The 16,414-nt window shown below is 43.3% G+C and overlaps 1 protein-coding gene across 4 annotated transcripts in view; it reads right to left on the reverse strand.

Moving 5' to 3' along the window:
* The window catches only part of Ca-alpha1T (Ca[2+]-channel protein alpha[[1]] subunit T), a 340,709-nt gene that overhangs the window by 23,779 nt on the left and 300,516 nt on the right, over window positions 1–16,414 (reverse strand). For all 4 annotated transcript variants that reach the window (XM_068362312.1, XM_068362310.1, XM_068362308.1 and 1 more), the window contains 2 exons: window positions 12,623–12,658; window positions 10,989–11,108 (listed from right to left, as the gene is read on the reverse strand). In XM_068362312.1, the coding sequence (XP_068218413.1) occupies window positions 10,989–11,108; window positions 12,623–12,658 (156 nt within the window). The remainder of the gene's footprint in view (window positions 1–10,988; window positions 11,109–12,622; window positions 12,659–16,414) is intronic.

Genomic DNA, 16,414 nt, shown 5'->3' on the forward strand with positions numbered 1-16,414 from the left:
TTCGAGATCCCAAACCATTTCTTTGCGGCCAGGGAGAGAAAATCATGAGATGAAGGTCCCTGACTTTCAGTGATGAAGCGAAGACAGTCGACTTCTGTACTTGTTGAGAGAGAACTGGGCCCGGGAGGGGAATCAGCGTGGGCTGCAGCTCCAGGACCAGGGGGTACCAATTGCTCCGGGGCCACTTGGGAGCCACCAGGGCCGCTGTCCCTTTGAAGGTTCTCAGTTTGGAGAGGACTTTCAGCAGAAGGTTGGGGGGAGGGAACAGGTATATCCTGGACCATCTGTTCCAATCCAGTGACATGGCATCCACTGCTTCTGCCTTGGGGTCCTCGTACGGGGCCACATATCGAGGAAGTTGATTGTCGTCGCTCGTTGCGAAGAGATCGATCTGAAGTTCCGGGACTTGGCGAGAGATGAAGGAGAATGATCTTGCGTCTAGAGACCATTCCGACTCTATTGGGCTTGTCCGTGATAGAGCGTCCGCCGTCACGTTGCTGTAGGTGAACTGCAGACAGGTGCCATTTCTTCTTTCCTGCCAGACGAAAGATCGGAAGAAGTACCTGATTTATCTGGGGTGATCTCGAGCCCTGACGATTGAGACATCTGACTACCACCGAGTTGTCCAGAGTCAAACGGATGTGGATCGAGGGAGGCGGGGAGAGTTTCTTCAGGGTGAGAAGAACCGCCATGGCCTCTAAGATGTTGATGTGAAACGTCTTGAATATGGGAGACCATGTTCCCTGAACCTGTCGTTGGTGGGAGTGACCTCCCCAACCCTCCAGTGAAGCGTCCGTGTGGATGTTGATCGATGGAGGCGGGTGTTGAAGAGGAATGGACCTTTTCAGGGCCTTTGCTTCCGACCACGGCTTTAATAGTAAGCGAAGTCTGTTTGGAAGCCGTCTCTTGAGGTCTCTTCGAGCGATGGATGCAGAACGTCTCCAGACTCCCGCGGCATCCTTTAGCTGTGTGCGAAGCACTGGGTTTGTCACAGAGGCGAACTGTAGAGAGCCTAGAACTTGTTCCTGCTGTCGTCTTGAGATCCTATTTCCTTCCTTTTCTTCTGCGGGATGGAAAGGCGGTGTGACTGAAGAACCCAATGGATTCCCAACCATTTGAACTTCTGAGCTGGAGAGAGGCGAGATTTCTCGGCGTTTATCTTGAATCCCAGATGTTCTAGGAACTGGGTGACTTTGTTGCAGGCTCTTACACAATCTTCGGGCGATGTCGCCCAGACCAGCCAGTCGTCTAGGTAAGCCATCACTTGGACGCCGCGAAGGCGGAGCTGTTGGACGATGGCGTCTGCCAGCTTGGTGAAGATCCGTGGAGCCACGTTGAGCCCGAAGGGCATGGCCCTGAAGGCGTAACTTTTCCTTTGGAGTCGAAATCCTAGGTAGGAGGAAGCGTGATGATTCATTGGAACGTGCCAGTAGGCATCCGCCAGGTCTATGGAGACCGTGTAGGCCCCTTGAAGCAGAAGGGTCCTTATTTGTTGGAGAGTCAGCATCTTGAACTTGCTGTTCGCAATGAACTTGTTGAGAGGGGATAAGTCTAGAATGACTCTGAGTTTGTCGGAGTCCTTGGGACCGCAAAATAGTCTCCCTTGGAACCTGGTTGACTTTACCCTCCTGATCACCTTCTTGTTCAAGAGTTCTAGGACGTATTCTTCCAGGAGGGGGGTTGACTGTTGGAAGAATTGCTGGAAGGCTGGGGGTGGTTGCGTCCAGCTCCAGCCTAGTCCCTTCTTGACGATGCTGTGTGCCCAGGGATCGAAGGTCCAACGATCCTGGAATTGGCGGAATCTTCCTCCCACCGGAAGCACTTCATTGCTTCTGGTGTCCCGAGGGTTTGCCACCTCGGCCGCTAGCTCCCCTTCCTCCTCTGCCTCTGGAGGGGCGGCGAGACGAATCTCTGCCGGAACCTCTGCTTGAGCCCCTACCTCTGGGACGAAAGGTAGTAGCATGTTGCTCGAATGCAGGGGTAAAGACCGGTGACTGCGACACCACCGGCTGGGTGACCAACTGAAAGGTCTGCTGTGGCTGTGCTGCCACTTGGGGAGTAGCGGAACCCGGAAACTGCCGTCTCTGTTGACGTTGCTGGGGTTTCGGTTTCTGGGACTTCCTCTTAGGTTGAGGGCCATCGTCTTGAGAGGATTTCCTTTTCCTTGACATGCCCCACTTGTGGAGAAGGTTCCTGTTCTCCGTGGTGGCTTTGTCAGCAATCTCTTTCACCAGGGAGGAGGGAAAGAGATATTTACCCCAGATATTGGAGGAAATCAGCCTCCGGGGTTCGTGTTTTACCGTCGCGCTGGCAAACACGAATTCACGACAGGCTCTGCGAGCCTTAGTGAAGCTGTACAGGTCCTTAGTCACCGTTGCCAAATGTGTTTTGGCTAGGACCATGTAGAAGTCCGGGACTCTAGTGTCCCCGGCCATGAGTTCGAGCTGTACCTGGAGGGACAGCGATGCGGCAAGCCTCTCCTTCGTATCCTGTTCCCTACGAAGGAGGTGATCATTTAGCCTTGGGAGGTCCTCATTGAACTGACGACCGGCTACGTCAGGGTCTAACTTCCCCACCGTGAAGGTTGACTGGACGTCTTTCCAGTGTCTATCATCGGGAGGGACGGTAAGGGAGAAGGGTCTGCACTCCTCCAGTACAGGGCAAGGTTTCCCTTCTTCCACTGCTTTCAAGACCGTTGTGAAGGCCTTTTCTATAAAGGGGAAGGTCGCAGCATTCGGCGCAACGAAGGTTGGGTGCTTCTTGCTGAGCGCCAGCATCTTGGAGTTGGTGAAACCCCTACTCTTCACCGCACTGGCTAGCATAGCCTTCGCGAGATCGAACACGATTACTTCCTTCGGTTCGGTCTCTTCCTTTGAGGCTGGTTCGGACCTGAGCTGGACGTAACACTTCGGATAAGCCTCGAAATTCGGGAAGAATTCCACTTCTTCCAACAAGATCGAGGCGACCTTCTCACTGATGAAGATCTTACCAGTTGTGATCGGCATATGCTCGGCATACCTCCATGGGTTAGTATCCGAGCAAGAGGGGAGGTCCTTAACCGAAATCCGTTTCGGTTGTTTAAAACTCACTAGGGTAGACCGGAATTGCTCATGGGTCTCACGAAGTTTTCTTTCCATGAGGGCTTCAAGCATCTTGAAGACCTCCTGAGTGCCTGATGGAAGAGGGTCCGGGGTGGCGGAAGTCGAAGGAACAGGTTCCTCGGACGGTGCAGGAGTCGATGTAGGAGTAGGAGCGACCTCAGACTCCGAATCAGGGTATTCCACCTGATCTTCCTCATAGTCGAACTCCTCGCCCATGAGGTTCTTCTCCGTCTCTTCCGACATACGTTCCACGTTATCAGAATCTAAGTGGCACTCATGCATGGACTGGGCCATGACGATATCAGGTTCCACCACGAGCTGGACGGTGGAGTCTTTAGATGCCTTTGGAAACAGCAAGGCCCTCAAATCTTCGCTGGCAAGATACGGTCCGGTGGAGTTCTTCTGGAAGCCACGCACCCACTTGCGTAGCTTCTCTCGAGCGTTGTCCCTTGCCTCCGCTGAAGGAGGATCGTCGAACGCTTCGACCAGACGACTCTTGCAGACTGTACAGTGCTGCGGGTCCCAGTATTTCAGGTCGCCTCTCTTGGCGGCGCAGGGGGCGTGGGTCCGGCACGCCTTGTGCTCGTAGAAGTCCGGGCGCTTCACTCCACAAAAGTTGCTTTCGCACTTCATATACTCCTCCTGTAAAAGAAAGAGATCATGAGTACATGGAAGGCATAAGAATGACTTACATTACTCTAAAATTAAGATAACTTAATCTAAGTTTTTTTTAGCATTAAAACGATTCATAAGGTATTATAATGCCTGAGAGTAGAGAGCGGGAAAGGAAGTAGATAGACACATACTTGTGAATCCTGCCCAGTCGGTTACTGTAACCTTATCAGTAGGCAATTTCTTTTGTGGCCGAAGGCCACAAAACGGATATCCATATGGATAAGCCGTGGTGAGTAGAAGCTAGGCCTCTAGCAGAAATTGCCTGCGAGGTGTAGCAGGGACTGAGACCACTCAGATCCCTGGTTAGAAGGGGAGTATGGAACACCCCTTATTAGATATAGGTTCCGGCAATCGGCTACGCGAAGACACACAGAGTATGCTGGAATATTGTAATGTGCAATCAGACAGCACGGCCACAATTTCAAAGGTAAGACAATACCTATATGTGTAAGTGGCTAAGCCATCTGGCTGCAGTATGTTGGCTGTCGGCATATTGTCGGCAGGTATGAGAAGGGGTGCATGTCCCTTAACGTCTCCAGGGGGTGCCGGTAGACCGACGGCACGCCGGAGGCCGATCCTGCAGGGTGGAAGGCTTCAAGACAGACACATTGAGTATCTAAAATGTAATACCATCTTGGCAACCGCCGGCACAGCGGCAGGTCGCCGGCAGGAGGCGGAGGACCCGGCAGCCAACGGCTGACGGCCTGGTGAGCTTGGATCAGTTCATAAGACAGATAAGCATATGGTTGTATACCTAGACCGCCGGCAATCAATGCCGGCACCCAGGTGGCCGGCACGGGGGGTCAGCCAGCTGTTACTAGGTAAAAGAGGGGTGGGGCGACGGAAGGCGGCAGCCTCCAGCACACGGAAGGCTGACGTCTTAGAGGAGGGAGGGGATCTTATGAAAGAATGTCACCAGAGGTAAGGCGGTATCGCCGGCAGTGGAGGCGGAAAGGGACCGGCACCAGGATAGATGGAGAGAAAGGTAAGGAGGGATGGGAGGGGTAAGACCACATACCCCTCCGGCATCTCTCCGGAGAGAGTGCACTCATGATAGAAGTAGATACTCATAGCATCCGGCGGCAGGGGGCCGGCAGGGGGCCGGCAGTCGGCCGGGTGCCTGGGGTAACCCAAGGGAGGGTTAGAGGGCACTCAAGAGGGGGAGACCCACGCCGGCTGGACAGCTGCCGGCGACTACCCCCATAGAACGCTATGAAGGGTATGTGTACCAGAGCGTCCAGCTCAGCAGGAGAACAAGTTAGCCCTACCACTCCACCCAAGGGAGGAGTTGTAGGACTAAGGACAGATGTGTATAGGCAAGCCTACACCAAGGGGATTGGTGGGGAGGGAGAAGAAGAGGGGTCTTTCATAGGGGAGGCTCTGTACAAGAACGGCCACCAAGGAGAGGGAGAACGCTCCCTAACCTAGGTTAGGTAACCAGAATGAGATTGGTACAGGAGTACCGTCTCAAACTATAAAAGTACAGAATCAGCCCCCAGAGCCTAACCTAGAGAAGGAGGGTTAACTCCTAAGCTAGGTAGGCTGAAAGACACATCGCAAGTTGCAGGGAGGGAGGAGTAACCCAACCAGATGCAACTGAGGAAGGGCAGAGCCGTTCCTTATTTCTCGGTCACAACCCTAAGGGGGGATCATTCCCTTAGGGTAGACAGAGAAGCGATAAATACTCTGATTGTAGACAAGATTCCCCTATATAGAAGGGAAAGCATGGCCACACAGAGGGAATGCCCGCAGGCAGGGGATTAGGGAGCATATAGGGGTTCCTACATTTAGGTTAGGGTGGAAAAATAAGCAATCAACCTGTTCCCCTATATGGTCCCCGAAGGCGAAAACACTTACATCACAGTTAACAGTATGTTTAATAATTCCACAATCTTCATAACTTAACCTAGGATCACTGGTATATATCATGCATGAACACAAGCACTAGGCTATCTAGCCTAGGGGCTAAGCTAGCTATCTAGTATGGGGTCGAACGACGACCGAGTAGATGAGCGCTAAAGCACGATATAAGTAATTCCTAGCTATGAAGACTAAATAACTAATAATATAAATTAGTTAAGAGACCGGATAAGGCTGTTCTGGCTAGCTAAATAAGGCATGCAATAGAACAGCGACGCCATAAAATGGCGCGTCCGGGATCGGCACAGCTCCGCCACAAAACACAATATTTTACGAAAAGTAGAAGTTACCGTATTTCCCGTGTGATAAGACGCTACAAGTGGTAAGACGCACCCATAAATTAGCAAAGCATTTTTGGGGAAAAAAGAAAATTGAGATTTTACAATTCCTAGCAGCAATTTCTGGTCCGAAACTCTAGTGAGATTTTGTCCAGCACAGTAAATTTTCGTACTTTAGGTATAATGGCAAATGCTTAAGTTAATATTAATTAGTTGAACACCAGTTATCCCAATTTATTTACATATTAATAGAAGAAACCACTGAAATCAGTCGTAGTTGCCACAACAACTATTTGTTTAGTGTTCCAAGTGTTTTTTACATAAAAGCAGTGTTGCCAAATGTTAATAAAATTTTGGTAAAGAAGTAAAATTCCAGTAATATTTTCCAAATTTATCATATAGCCTACATACGTTCTCACAAACTTAATTAGTGATAAAAAAAGTCTAGAAATTCCTCTAGATGGACTACTTTTGCTACTGCATGTGACTCTAACTCTAGTTTTCTGCTAACTTGGTAACACTGCAATCAACTAACAGTGAAATGTTTTTTTTTTTTTCCCAAGGTGTATTCAGCAACTGTTTGCTTGTATTATTTCGGAACTCAGGCAACAAATTCATTATCAAAATACTGATTTATTACAAAATATAAAAAAAATATGAGAAATTAATATATACTGCAAAAACTACTAATATGTACTGTAATAGCGTCGTCTGCTAGGAGACCACTGCACAGTTGTTTGCTTGTAGAAGGAAGTTAGGGAGTCATCATCTGATTACCAAAACAAATAACTTGCTATTGTACTATAATAAACGAAGCATAATATGAAAATATTTTAGTTGGGTGTTTGAGGGTTGTCAAACTTCCCTAAACAAATTTTTCTTAGTGTTAAGACGCAGGGTGATTTTTGGGGTAATTTTTCAGGAAAAAAGGTGCGTCTTATGACACGGGAAATACGGTACTTTACGGCTAGAGCTTATTTAAACAATACTGGGACCTGGTACTCAACTTTCCAGAAGAAGGCGAGGCTGAAGGTAACGACATAACGGCGATGTAAGTCGATGAAAATTGCACAAAGGGAAATCCGACCAAAGCAAGGGCCTACAGGCTGAAGGATAAGGACGGACGTGACGTCATTTAGCAATGGCGCCCGTTTGTTTACGTTTCGAGTACCAAAAGCAGCCAAGGACGAGTGTAACTGTGGAACGGCTCCCCAGTTATTTTCCACCTTTCCATATCGAAGTGTTAACTCTATATGGGGTGCAGATAGCTATGTGGCGTGTTAATACATGCGTCTCCTGTTGATATACGATATCCTAGAGGGAAACCTTTAGGGTACTCGCACCAGAAGTTAGAATTCTGTGATAACCTTTAGTTTAATTCTCTGGGAATATCCCTGTAGTTAAATATACCTCAGGAAGCTACTGAAGGAACCTTCCATCAGGACGTCATGGCTTGAGCCCAAAAAGCTAAACTAGCTAGTTTAGCCTCAGGAATACAGGAATGAGGAAGATCAAGTTTTTCATTACTCTGCTTACTGTCAAACGCATCAGCCAAAAGGGTTGCCCTTTCCTTTGGACAGTGAGTGATAGAGCCACCTGTTTTAAGTAAAGGAGGAACTGTTGCATCTACACCAATGATTACAGATTTAAGGGTAGTCTACCATTTATGTTCCTAGGTTGTACCAGAAAGGATTACTTTCATGGTTAAATTGTATTCTTTTTCAGTTGAAGCATAAACTCAGAGCAAAAGCTCTAAGCTGAGTATAGTTATTTCAAGTAAAATCTGATGTGTTACCCTTCCAAAGATGATATGCCTCCTGCTTCTCCAAATAAGCATGTCTTCAATCATCACTGAACCATGGTTTGTCCTTCACTTGGTACCTTAGCACACGAGAAGGGATATGTCTATCAATTATGTTGACTAAATTCTCATTTAAAGGGACAACAGGATCAACACTACTACTGTATACAATTGTGACCGATTCAAGCCCAAAATATTACTCAAAATTACATTTCAGTCTGCTTGAAATTTCATATAAATCCTACACGAGTATGATACATCAGGGCTAGGCTGCTCAGTTTTCACTACTAATGAAATCAAAGCATGATCAGAGAACCAAACTCACTTGTTATAATGCCAAGGGAGTCGGTGTATACGAGGTCAAAGCAGTTACCATACCTGTGAGTAGCCTCACTTATGATTTGCTCACAGCCTGATTCAGAGGCAAAGTCTAAAGCTCTTAAGCCAAGGCAATCAGTTAGAGAATCAGAATTTAACCACTCTCTATGGCTAGCATTGAAATAACCTACAAAGACAAAAAAGGCCTTTCTATCATCTTCTAGTACAGTATCTTAGCCATAATGGTAAGAAGAAAATCGAAGATAGAATCATGCATGTCTAGATTCTGGTAGATCAAACACAAATAGAAGTTGTTATGCCTGCCACAAACTTTTATTACCTGAATCTCATGACATCCACATTGATAGCAGGACTTATGAGAAGCAGGGTACTCAGTCCTAATATACACTGCCATTCCCCTAGCCCTAGGAATGGCATCCCGCTTCAAAATTATTGGCTTCTTAAAACCAATTATAAGGAGCTCAGATGAGTGCCTCATATTAGAAACCAAAGTATCTGAGCACAAAAGAATATCATGCTGTCTGTCTTGAATATTTGCATGAAGACCCACGTATATTGCAATACAGTAGACGACACTAGATAGCATTAGGATTAATGGTAATAAGAAAGATACATCATACCTAAAAAGTAAATCAACAAGAATGATAACAAAAGCAATAAGTACAGAAATATAAATAAAGTGATTGACCTAACCCATAGACTTGTACCCTCAAGCAAGAGAACACTAACCCAAGACAGTGGAAGACCATGGTACAGAGACTATAGCAACAATCAAGACTAGAGAACAATGGTTTGATTTTGGAGTGTCCTTTTCCTAGAAGAGGTGCTTACCACAGCTAAAGAGTCTCTTCTACCCTTACCAAGAGGAAAGTAGCTCCTAAACAATTACAGTACAGTAATTAGCCCAAGCGAAGAAGAATTGTTTGGTAATCTCAGTGTTGTCAGGTGTATGAGGAAAGATGAGAAAGTGTAAAGAATAAGCCAAACTATTCAGTACATGTGTTAGGTAAAGGAAAAAATAGCTGTAACAAGAGAGAGGGATCCAAGGTAGTACTGTCTGGCCAGGCAATGGATCCAATAACTTTCCAGCGGTAGTAACTCACCGGGTGGCTGGTACCCTGACCAACCTATGTATTAGAGGCATTAGTATGTTGGAAGGAAATAAAGCTGGTAATTTTTCAATTTTAAGAGGTAATGTCAGCATAACCAAGTTTTTGGAGATGAAAGCAATTTAAACATCAGGGGAAGTTTACAGATATATTACCGCCTAATGAAAATCCAAACACATTTAACGACCCAAAACATTTTGCATAACTTCCCTTTTAAAATCCTCTAAATCAAAAGCTTGTAATTCTTCAAATGCACTGTTCCATTACTTCAAATTCCCCAGAAACCACCTTTGAATGGAGGGGAAGCTAGGATGGCACAGGTCAAATGTGCCGAGAAACTCTGATTACTACTAGGTTGAGCCTGAGCTAATTGTACATTATTTTTTCTTATGCTTTTACATAAGTAGGTTCCCTTTTCTTATGCTTGTACTCCTTATCTCAAGCTCTAACCATTGCTAAATTCAAATATTGGGTGATCTGAGCCTCTGAGGTTCACAATATGAAAACTGCTCCAACATGGAGCACTAATTATCTCTGTATGGTACACAAAGGTAGTGAAGATCTTTACCTGTCTCATTGACTGTGCATTTTCCACCAAAAGAGGTTCTACATATTTAAGAGACATGCCTTTATGGTCCTGAGTAAAATGAAAATGTAATCAACCAAAATACAGTAATGCAGAATGGAGAGAATATATGCCAGTAAACAAATCTGATCGAAACACACAACAGAAAAAGGATTGCTTCGCTTACATGTAAAGCAGCTGAGGCAGAAGCAGCCAGACCCTAATCACAGATTATCATGCTTAGTCAGGGGGAATAAATTTTCTATTATCAAGGTTAATTTTTTTTCATACAATTTAGAAGCAGTAATGAACTCCAAGTATAAAAAACATTAAAGTTTCAAGTAATTCTTATGGAAAATCCCCTATCTTGTCAATTTTAAAGAATTTTCAGCATTCATGACATGCCAGTTTCTCATAGAGCTTAAGATGGACCCCTGCAATGGTCTTCATAAGTCACAATGCAAAACATAATTATCTTTGATACAGTATTTGTACCTCATTTTTTCTAAATTTCAGTTCCTATTTTGTAAATAGCCTAACACATTTTCAGATTGCTCAAAGCCCCAATCATGTATAAATGACAACTGCATGAAGAAAATAATAATGAAAAATAGTACTAAACTATATGAAAGTAAAATGTCTGCATTCATTATTGATGTTCACTGCAGTTATCATCCTAAAGATTTTCAAAAAGATAAGTTAGTTAACATTCTTAAATCTCACAGGAATGACAAAATGCTTCCATTCTTGAATATTTTAGATCTTATTAAATAAATTACATCACTTTAAAAATTCAATGAAAAATCAATGACTAAATGAACCGAGTGTAAAAAATTCAAGAAGTTTGTTTATAACACAACAATTCATCTTGGAGACTATATTCATCATCAGTTGAAAATAAGATGGTCAAATTGTAAGTGTGGTCATACCATCTCTGGCTTATATGACTGGATTATGTGGTCAATTCATTAAATACCCAAGAATAAAATGAGTGCAACCTTATCAAAGACCAGATAGAATTGACTGTTGCAATCAGACATTTTTTTTTTTTTTTGAAAACACCACAATTTATGAATGAGTTTAATCCATTTTATTTGCTTTCTTCAGATTCATTATGCCATACAGAATGTCATTTCTTACAGATAATGGGATTTAGTTATTGTAATTTTTCAAACCATTCATAAATGAGTATTGACTCACCTTAGCAACCTGTTGAGCTAGCTTTTGGTTGGCAATATTTTCCTGCATTTCAGCTATTTCCTCTTCTTCCTGAGCTAGCTGCCTTTCAATTTCCACCTCTAGGTCATATTCATCCTCCATCTGGATGGGAAATGAAATCAAATAAATTTTCAAGAAGAAAAACTTTAAATTTATGCAAAGAACAATTAGTGCTATGTGTGGAATATGCTTTAGTATAGTGTATAGTGCAGACAGAAACCAAAAGAACCTACAATTAGTCATATTTTGAATACCAAAGATATTATACTCCAACAATAATCAAGAAAAACTAAGATGACACTTGGAGAACATGTCATCCTTAACGATTGATTGAAATAAATCTTTACGATATGTGAAACTTGATATGGATCAGAAAACCTCTATATCAACATTATTTGAATCTTCACGTCCTCATAAGATCATGATGTATATGATATCATTAATTACTAACACTTATAAATGCTAATAAGAAAAAACAAATACTTAACAACTGGCAGAACTTTGCCTTATCACATACGCACATTAACACAATCACAATTATTATGCCGTACTTCTAGGTACCCAAAGTACATTTGTATATTAGTCTACCAACAAGTATCAGTTGGCAACAAAAATGACAGCCAAACAATTTATTAAATGATCATAAATATTATGTACTGGTTGAATGATATATTTAAATTATACTGACATTTACCTCAGCTCACTGATATACCGTTAGAATATTTTGGTAAACGTGGCCTACTGAACCATAATTGATAATACTGTAACAGCAATGGGATTAGATTTGACTTGAAAATTTTACCAATAAAATGCTTTACTATATCTAATCACAAGAGACATCTTTAAGTTCTGAATTGTATATAAATATATGTTATAACAATCTATAAGATATGATAAACTCGATGCAAATTCTGAATCCCACCAACTTAACAGTTAATTGCCAAAACATGGGATGGGATAGGGAGTGTGGGCTTGTAGTGGACATTCTACCTTGTTGGCAAGTTTCAACTAAAGCTATTCCTTCTCATTTCCAGTAAGTTCATAAGATACCACTGACTGGAAAAAGGGTGCACATCTCCCCTTAACATACATAACATTCAGAACAATAACAAGTACAATTACTGGTGAAACCAGTCCGCCACAAGAACACACAGATTATTCTACTTTGGAAAGTAAGGACAGATAAAAGTGATAAGAACTGGATTAAAATAAAGTTAGTTTAAGCTAATATTAAAGATGTTTAATCTTTTAAAAATGATAAGTTTGCTAGTGCACAACTCACTTTGACCCTCACTAATCTGAGCTTAGGTGACAAAAGATCTTAACATAGATTTTTTTTGGCTTGGACAGACTATATATGAATGCTTTCTGGGTTAGTAGTTTTAAATTTATAAAATTAATTTGTAACTAGAAGATATGAATCTTATCTTCTGGTAAGCATTACATAAAAAACAAATGTCTAAACATAAATTAGTATGCACATGCAAATATTATGAAAAAAAGGGGAGGGAGGCATTAAGGTATTAGAAGGGGAGTGGATGGGAAACTGATGGGGGGTCTAAATAGATGGCGGGGCATCAGATTAGTGAGGGACTTCTATCTTTTTTTATCTTTACCCTGAGCAGTCGCGCAAACTCGGCCTCCTCTTCCTCCTGAAATCAGAATGTTTGAAGTGTCAAAGGTTGTTTTGTACTGTCATAACTATTATCATAGTCAAGTGGGTGACAATGGAACAGAGACAGCATTATCATCTGTACATCTTGTCAAGAATTGCATCCAAGAGTCTTTGCCTGTCTTTCACACTCAAGTGTCCTTTAAGGCACACTTCATGGACACAAATGCAAATGTAATGGCTAACAGCAACATTCAGTCCTTAAATGAGGAAAAACAAGTCATTAGGAGCCACTATTACCTGGCTTATCTGTACATAATTGCATCCAATAGCCATCAAAGAAAATCAATAAAAAGGCCCTTAAGTCAGCAGACATAAAAAGACTTGCTTCACCTGCCAATTGTCATCAAGAGCTTCATGCAACATGCATCATCTGTCCCAAGAACTTTGACACACTGTTGTGCATGGTATACAACATGTGTAGTCTAGTAAATAATAATGGAGAAATAATGTCTACACTAAGTACAATATCATTGAAGAAATCAGCAGTAAAATTCAGGATTAAATACCACACCAACCTGTAAACAGACATTAAGAGAAGACAAGGTATTCATCATAAAGACATATTACAGTATGATACTTATAATGCATAATAGAGGATTTGATAATTAATTACATTGTGTATAATGTACTAATAATTAATTACATTGTGTATAATTTACTACACACTTATTTACATCTAACAAAATAATGAACATTTGAATATTATGGAACAGGAAGAACTAAAAAGTACGAAGATACAATTTCATCTGATACTTTCAGCCAAAGCGCTACCGGGTCCTTTTTCTAATGTCTTATTTGCTTATTGAAAATCTGGCAATTGTTGGCGACTTGAAAAATTGTCAGGTCGGTGTTGATGTCTCTAAGTATCACTTCCCATTTCTCCAAAACTATAGCTTCTAGATTTAAATATAATAGTTTCCATATCTAATTTAAAAATCCAACCAGATCTGTTTTCTCCAATCTATATATAAAAGGAAAGACCCAGATTTAGTTATAAACCCTTTGAACACAACTGTCATTTATTGATAACATGCCAACTTGTGCTGCTGGTACTCAATTGGTATCTATAGATGATGCCCATCATCAGTGTTCACCATTAGCTTGCAATAACCAGTTAGTTACCATAGGATTTTGTCACATATGGGTCTGAATGTGCTGCCCCCACCATAGGCTTCTCTGGGCTCCACCTGTGCTGCTCCATGAAATGCTCCTTTAGCATCATTTCTAAGGTATATAACTGCTATGTATTACCAGAGAAAAAAGTTGCATAGGAATGCCAGGGTTGAACCCAGCTCACTCACCTAAATAGGTGTCGGTATATATAACTGGGGCGTGAAAAACCACAACCAGAGGTCTCGTGCCATTTAGATATCTCCTCTTCAATATCCCCGTTACAGCGTGGTGCCGTTCTACACCCACTACTGAATGCTACTACCACCATCTCCACCCACGCCAACTACGTCACTCCTTTCATAGCATCTTCGTTGTGATCTCGTACGTTCCCTTGCTTGTGGTTTTTTGCGGCTTTTTGGTGCTTTTTGGTCAAGATGTCGGACACCCAAGCTTCCTCCTCCAAGTTAAGTACTAGAACTATGGATTTTGAGTTTCTGGAGGTAGCGATGCCTTTATTTCTAAGTGTTTACGTGTTCTCGGGTCGGGAGTCCCGACTCTTTCGACGCCATGTTTGGCCTCGCTACCTCCAGTCTTGTTCTTGACGTTTTGCAATTGGTCTTCTATATCAATTGTAACTTGTTTCGAACCTTTTTACCTTTACTCAATTCCGTGTCACATTACGCGATGCCTTTTTCAGCTTCGTGATTCATTTAACGGGAACGTACTATATCTTAGGTAATGGGCTTGCTCGCTACCCTTCTAGGCCTAGTACCTTGAAGGCTGTTTTGCACCGTGTTTTGGTACCTTTTATGTTAGGATTGTTGCTCTTATTCATGATTACTCTTATAAGAGTTAGGTCCTTTTGGTTGGAGAGGGACTCCAGGTTTACAGTGATTTTACGTTGTTATCCTACTGATCGGCACCTTACCCGATCGAGCCTTTGTGTCGTAGTCCCCCCCTCCTATTCGGTACATACCCGAACCTGGAGAGTTAGGCCTACTTCCTTTATTCATTTTGTTCCGATGTTCTCCTGCGTCCCTCTCTTACCACGTTATTCTAGCTTTATTTAGCTTTATTCTGCATGCCGCATACCTAGTTATTTATTCCTGTTTCGTTATTTACCAGTTAGTTATGATCATTCGTTTATGTTGGTATCGCATGGTGTTGACTAGGTTGGTACTCCTGTCCGCTCGCGGACTCACGTGACCACCTCAACCCCTCCCTGGCTTGTTCTCGCTGATCCCCCCTTGTCAAGTGCATCCCCCCACATGCCCTTATCCCTCTCCCGGGATACCTAATGTTTTTCTCCCCCCCCCCTTACCTTATCCCTTCCCAGGGATACCTCATGTCTCCTTGAGACTTCGGAGATCAGAAGTTTGTTTTGGTCGAGTGCGCTCGTCCAATCCCCCCTCAGAGATACCTCATACTCCCTCCCTTAGATTTGAGCCGAGAACAGCTGTTGGGGTCTTAGCTGAGTTCCACCATTCCCATGCTTTGTCGTAGCCGTTCTCCCCGCCCACTCTGGTTGGCCCCCCGGGGGCCGGGAATATTATGACGTGCGTGTTAGGTTCTCTTCTGCGTTTTCCCGCGTTATGTATGAAACATGATTTTTACCTACATCCGTAGGCCTGTATCAGTTTTTATCCCGGAGAACCTTCTTTATATGTTTTGTTAGTGCTTGTCAGTTATGACTCCCCGGTCTAACTCAGTGGTCTCCCCGGAGCCAACGGAAATAACGCTAACCTTACAGTTAATTTTATATAGATATATACATCCCCGGCTCTGACGGGATAGTATATCCTCCTTTTGACGATATTTTTATCCTTGGATGATCATAACTTAATTCATAATTTAGTTTTTAATTTAATTCATTGTTTAAGATGGTCCGGTGTCAGATGACAGCCTGTGCGGCGGTGTTGCAGCAGGCATGTGCACATGGGGTATGCAGGTCCCATGCCTCGTGTGCTGTCCAAGTTGGCGACCTCCTAGTGTGGCACCCGGACAATTGTGAGGTCTGCTACGGTCTGGTGTCCGTGCTTACCGCTGATTCGGTAGGTTTTTTCCGTCGATCTGCTCTATAATTTAACTATGGACATAATCCAACTTGGATTTTTCCTTTCTCCCTCTCCTTGATGGTATATTCGAGTGAGTTCTGATATTTATTAATATAGATACTAATTTGCGACGATGGATTTAGAATATTAGTAACGGAATATTCTCTTTCAGAGTTCGCAGTCTTCCAAGAGTTCCGCCCTGTCAACCCTTAAGATCTGGGTTGGCGGGTTCGCCCGGAACGTTAAGGCCAAGCAGCCTTATGTGCTTTCAGAAGACATGTGCGCGCTCATCTATCCTAACGCGAAGATGTCAGCAGCGGTCCCCAAGGAAGTGGCGGATCCCATCATCACCTCCATTATGGAATCCTTGCTCCTGTCGGAGGACCAGGAAGGACTGAGGACACGGTGGAAGACGTCGCGGCCATGAACTTGGACCTAGAGCCCATGGCCTTGGACGAACCAGACGTAAGTAGGGAGGTAAGTGAGGCAGGTGGTACACGGTCTAAGATCCCTATCCTTAGTCCGTTTTTGTCTACTACTTCCGTTTCTTCCTTTCAGGGATTTAC

Source organism: Palaemon carinicauda, chromosome 38 (assembly GCF_036898095.1).
Source record: "Palaemon carinicauda isolate YSFRI2023 chromosome 38, ASM3689809v2, whole genome shotgun sequence".
In the NCBI taxonomy this organism is placed as follows: Eukaryota; Metazoa; Arthropoda; class Malacostraca; order Decapoda; family Palaemonidae; genus Palaemon; species Palaemon carinicauda.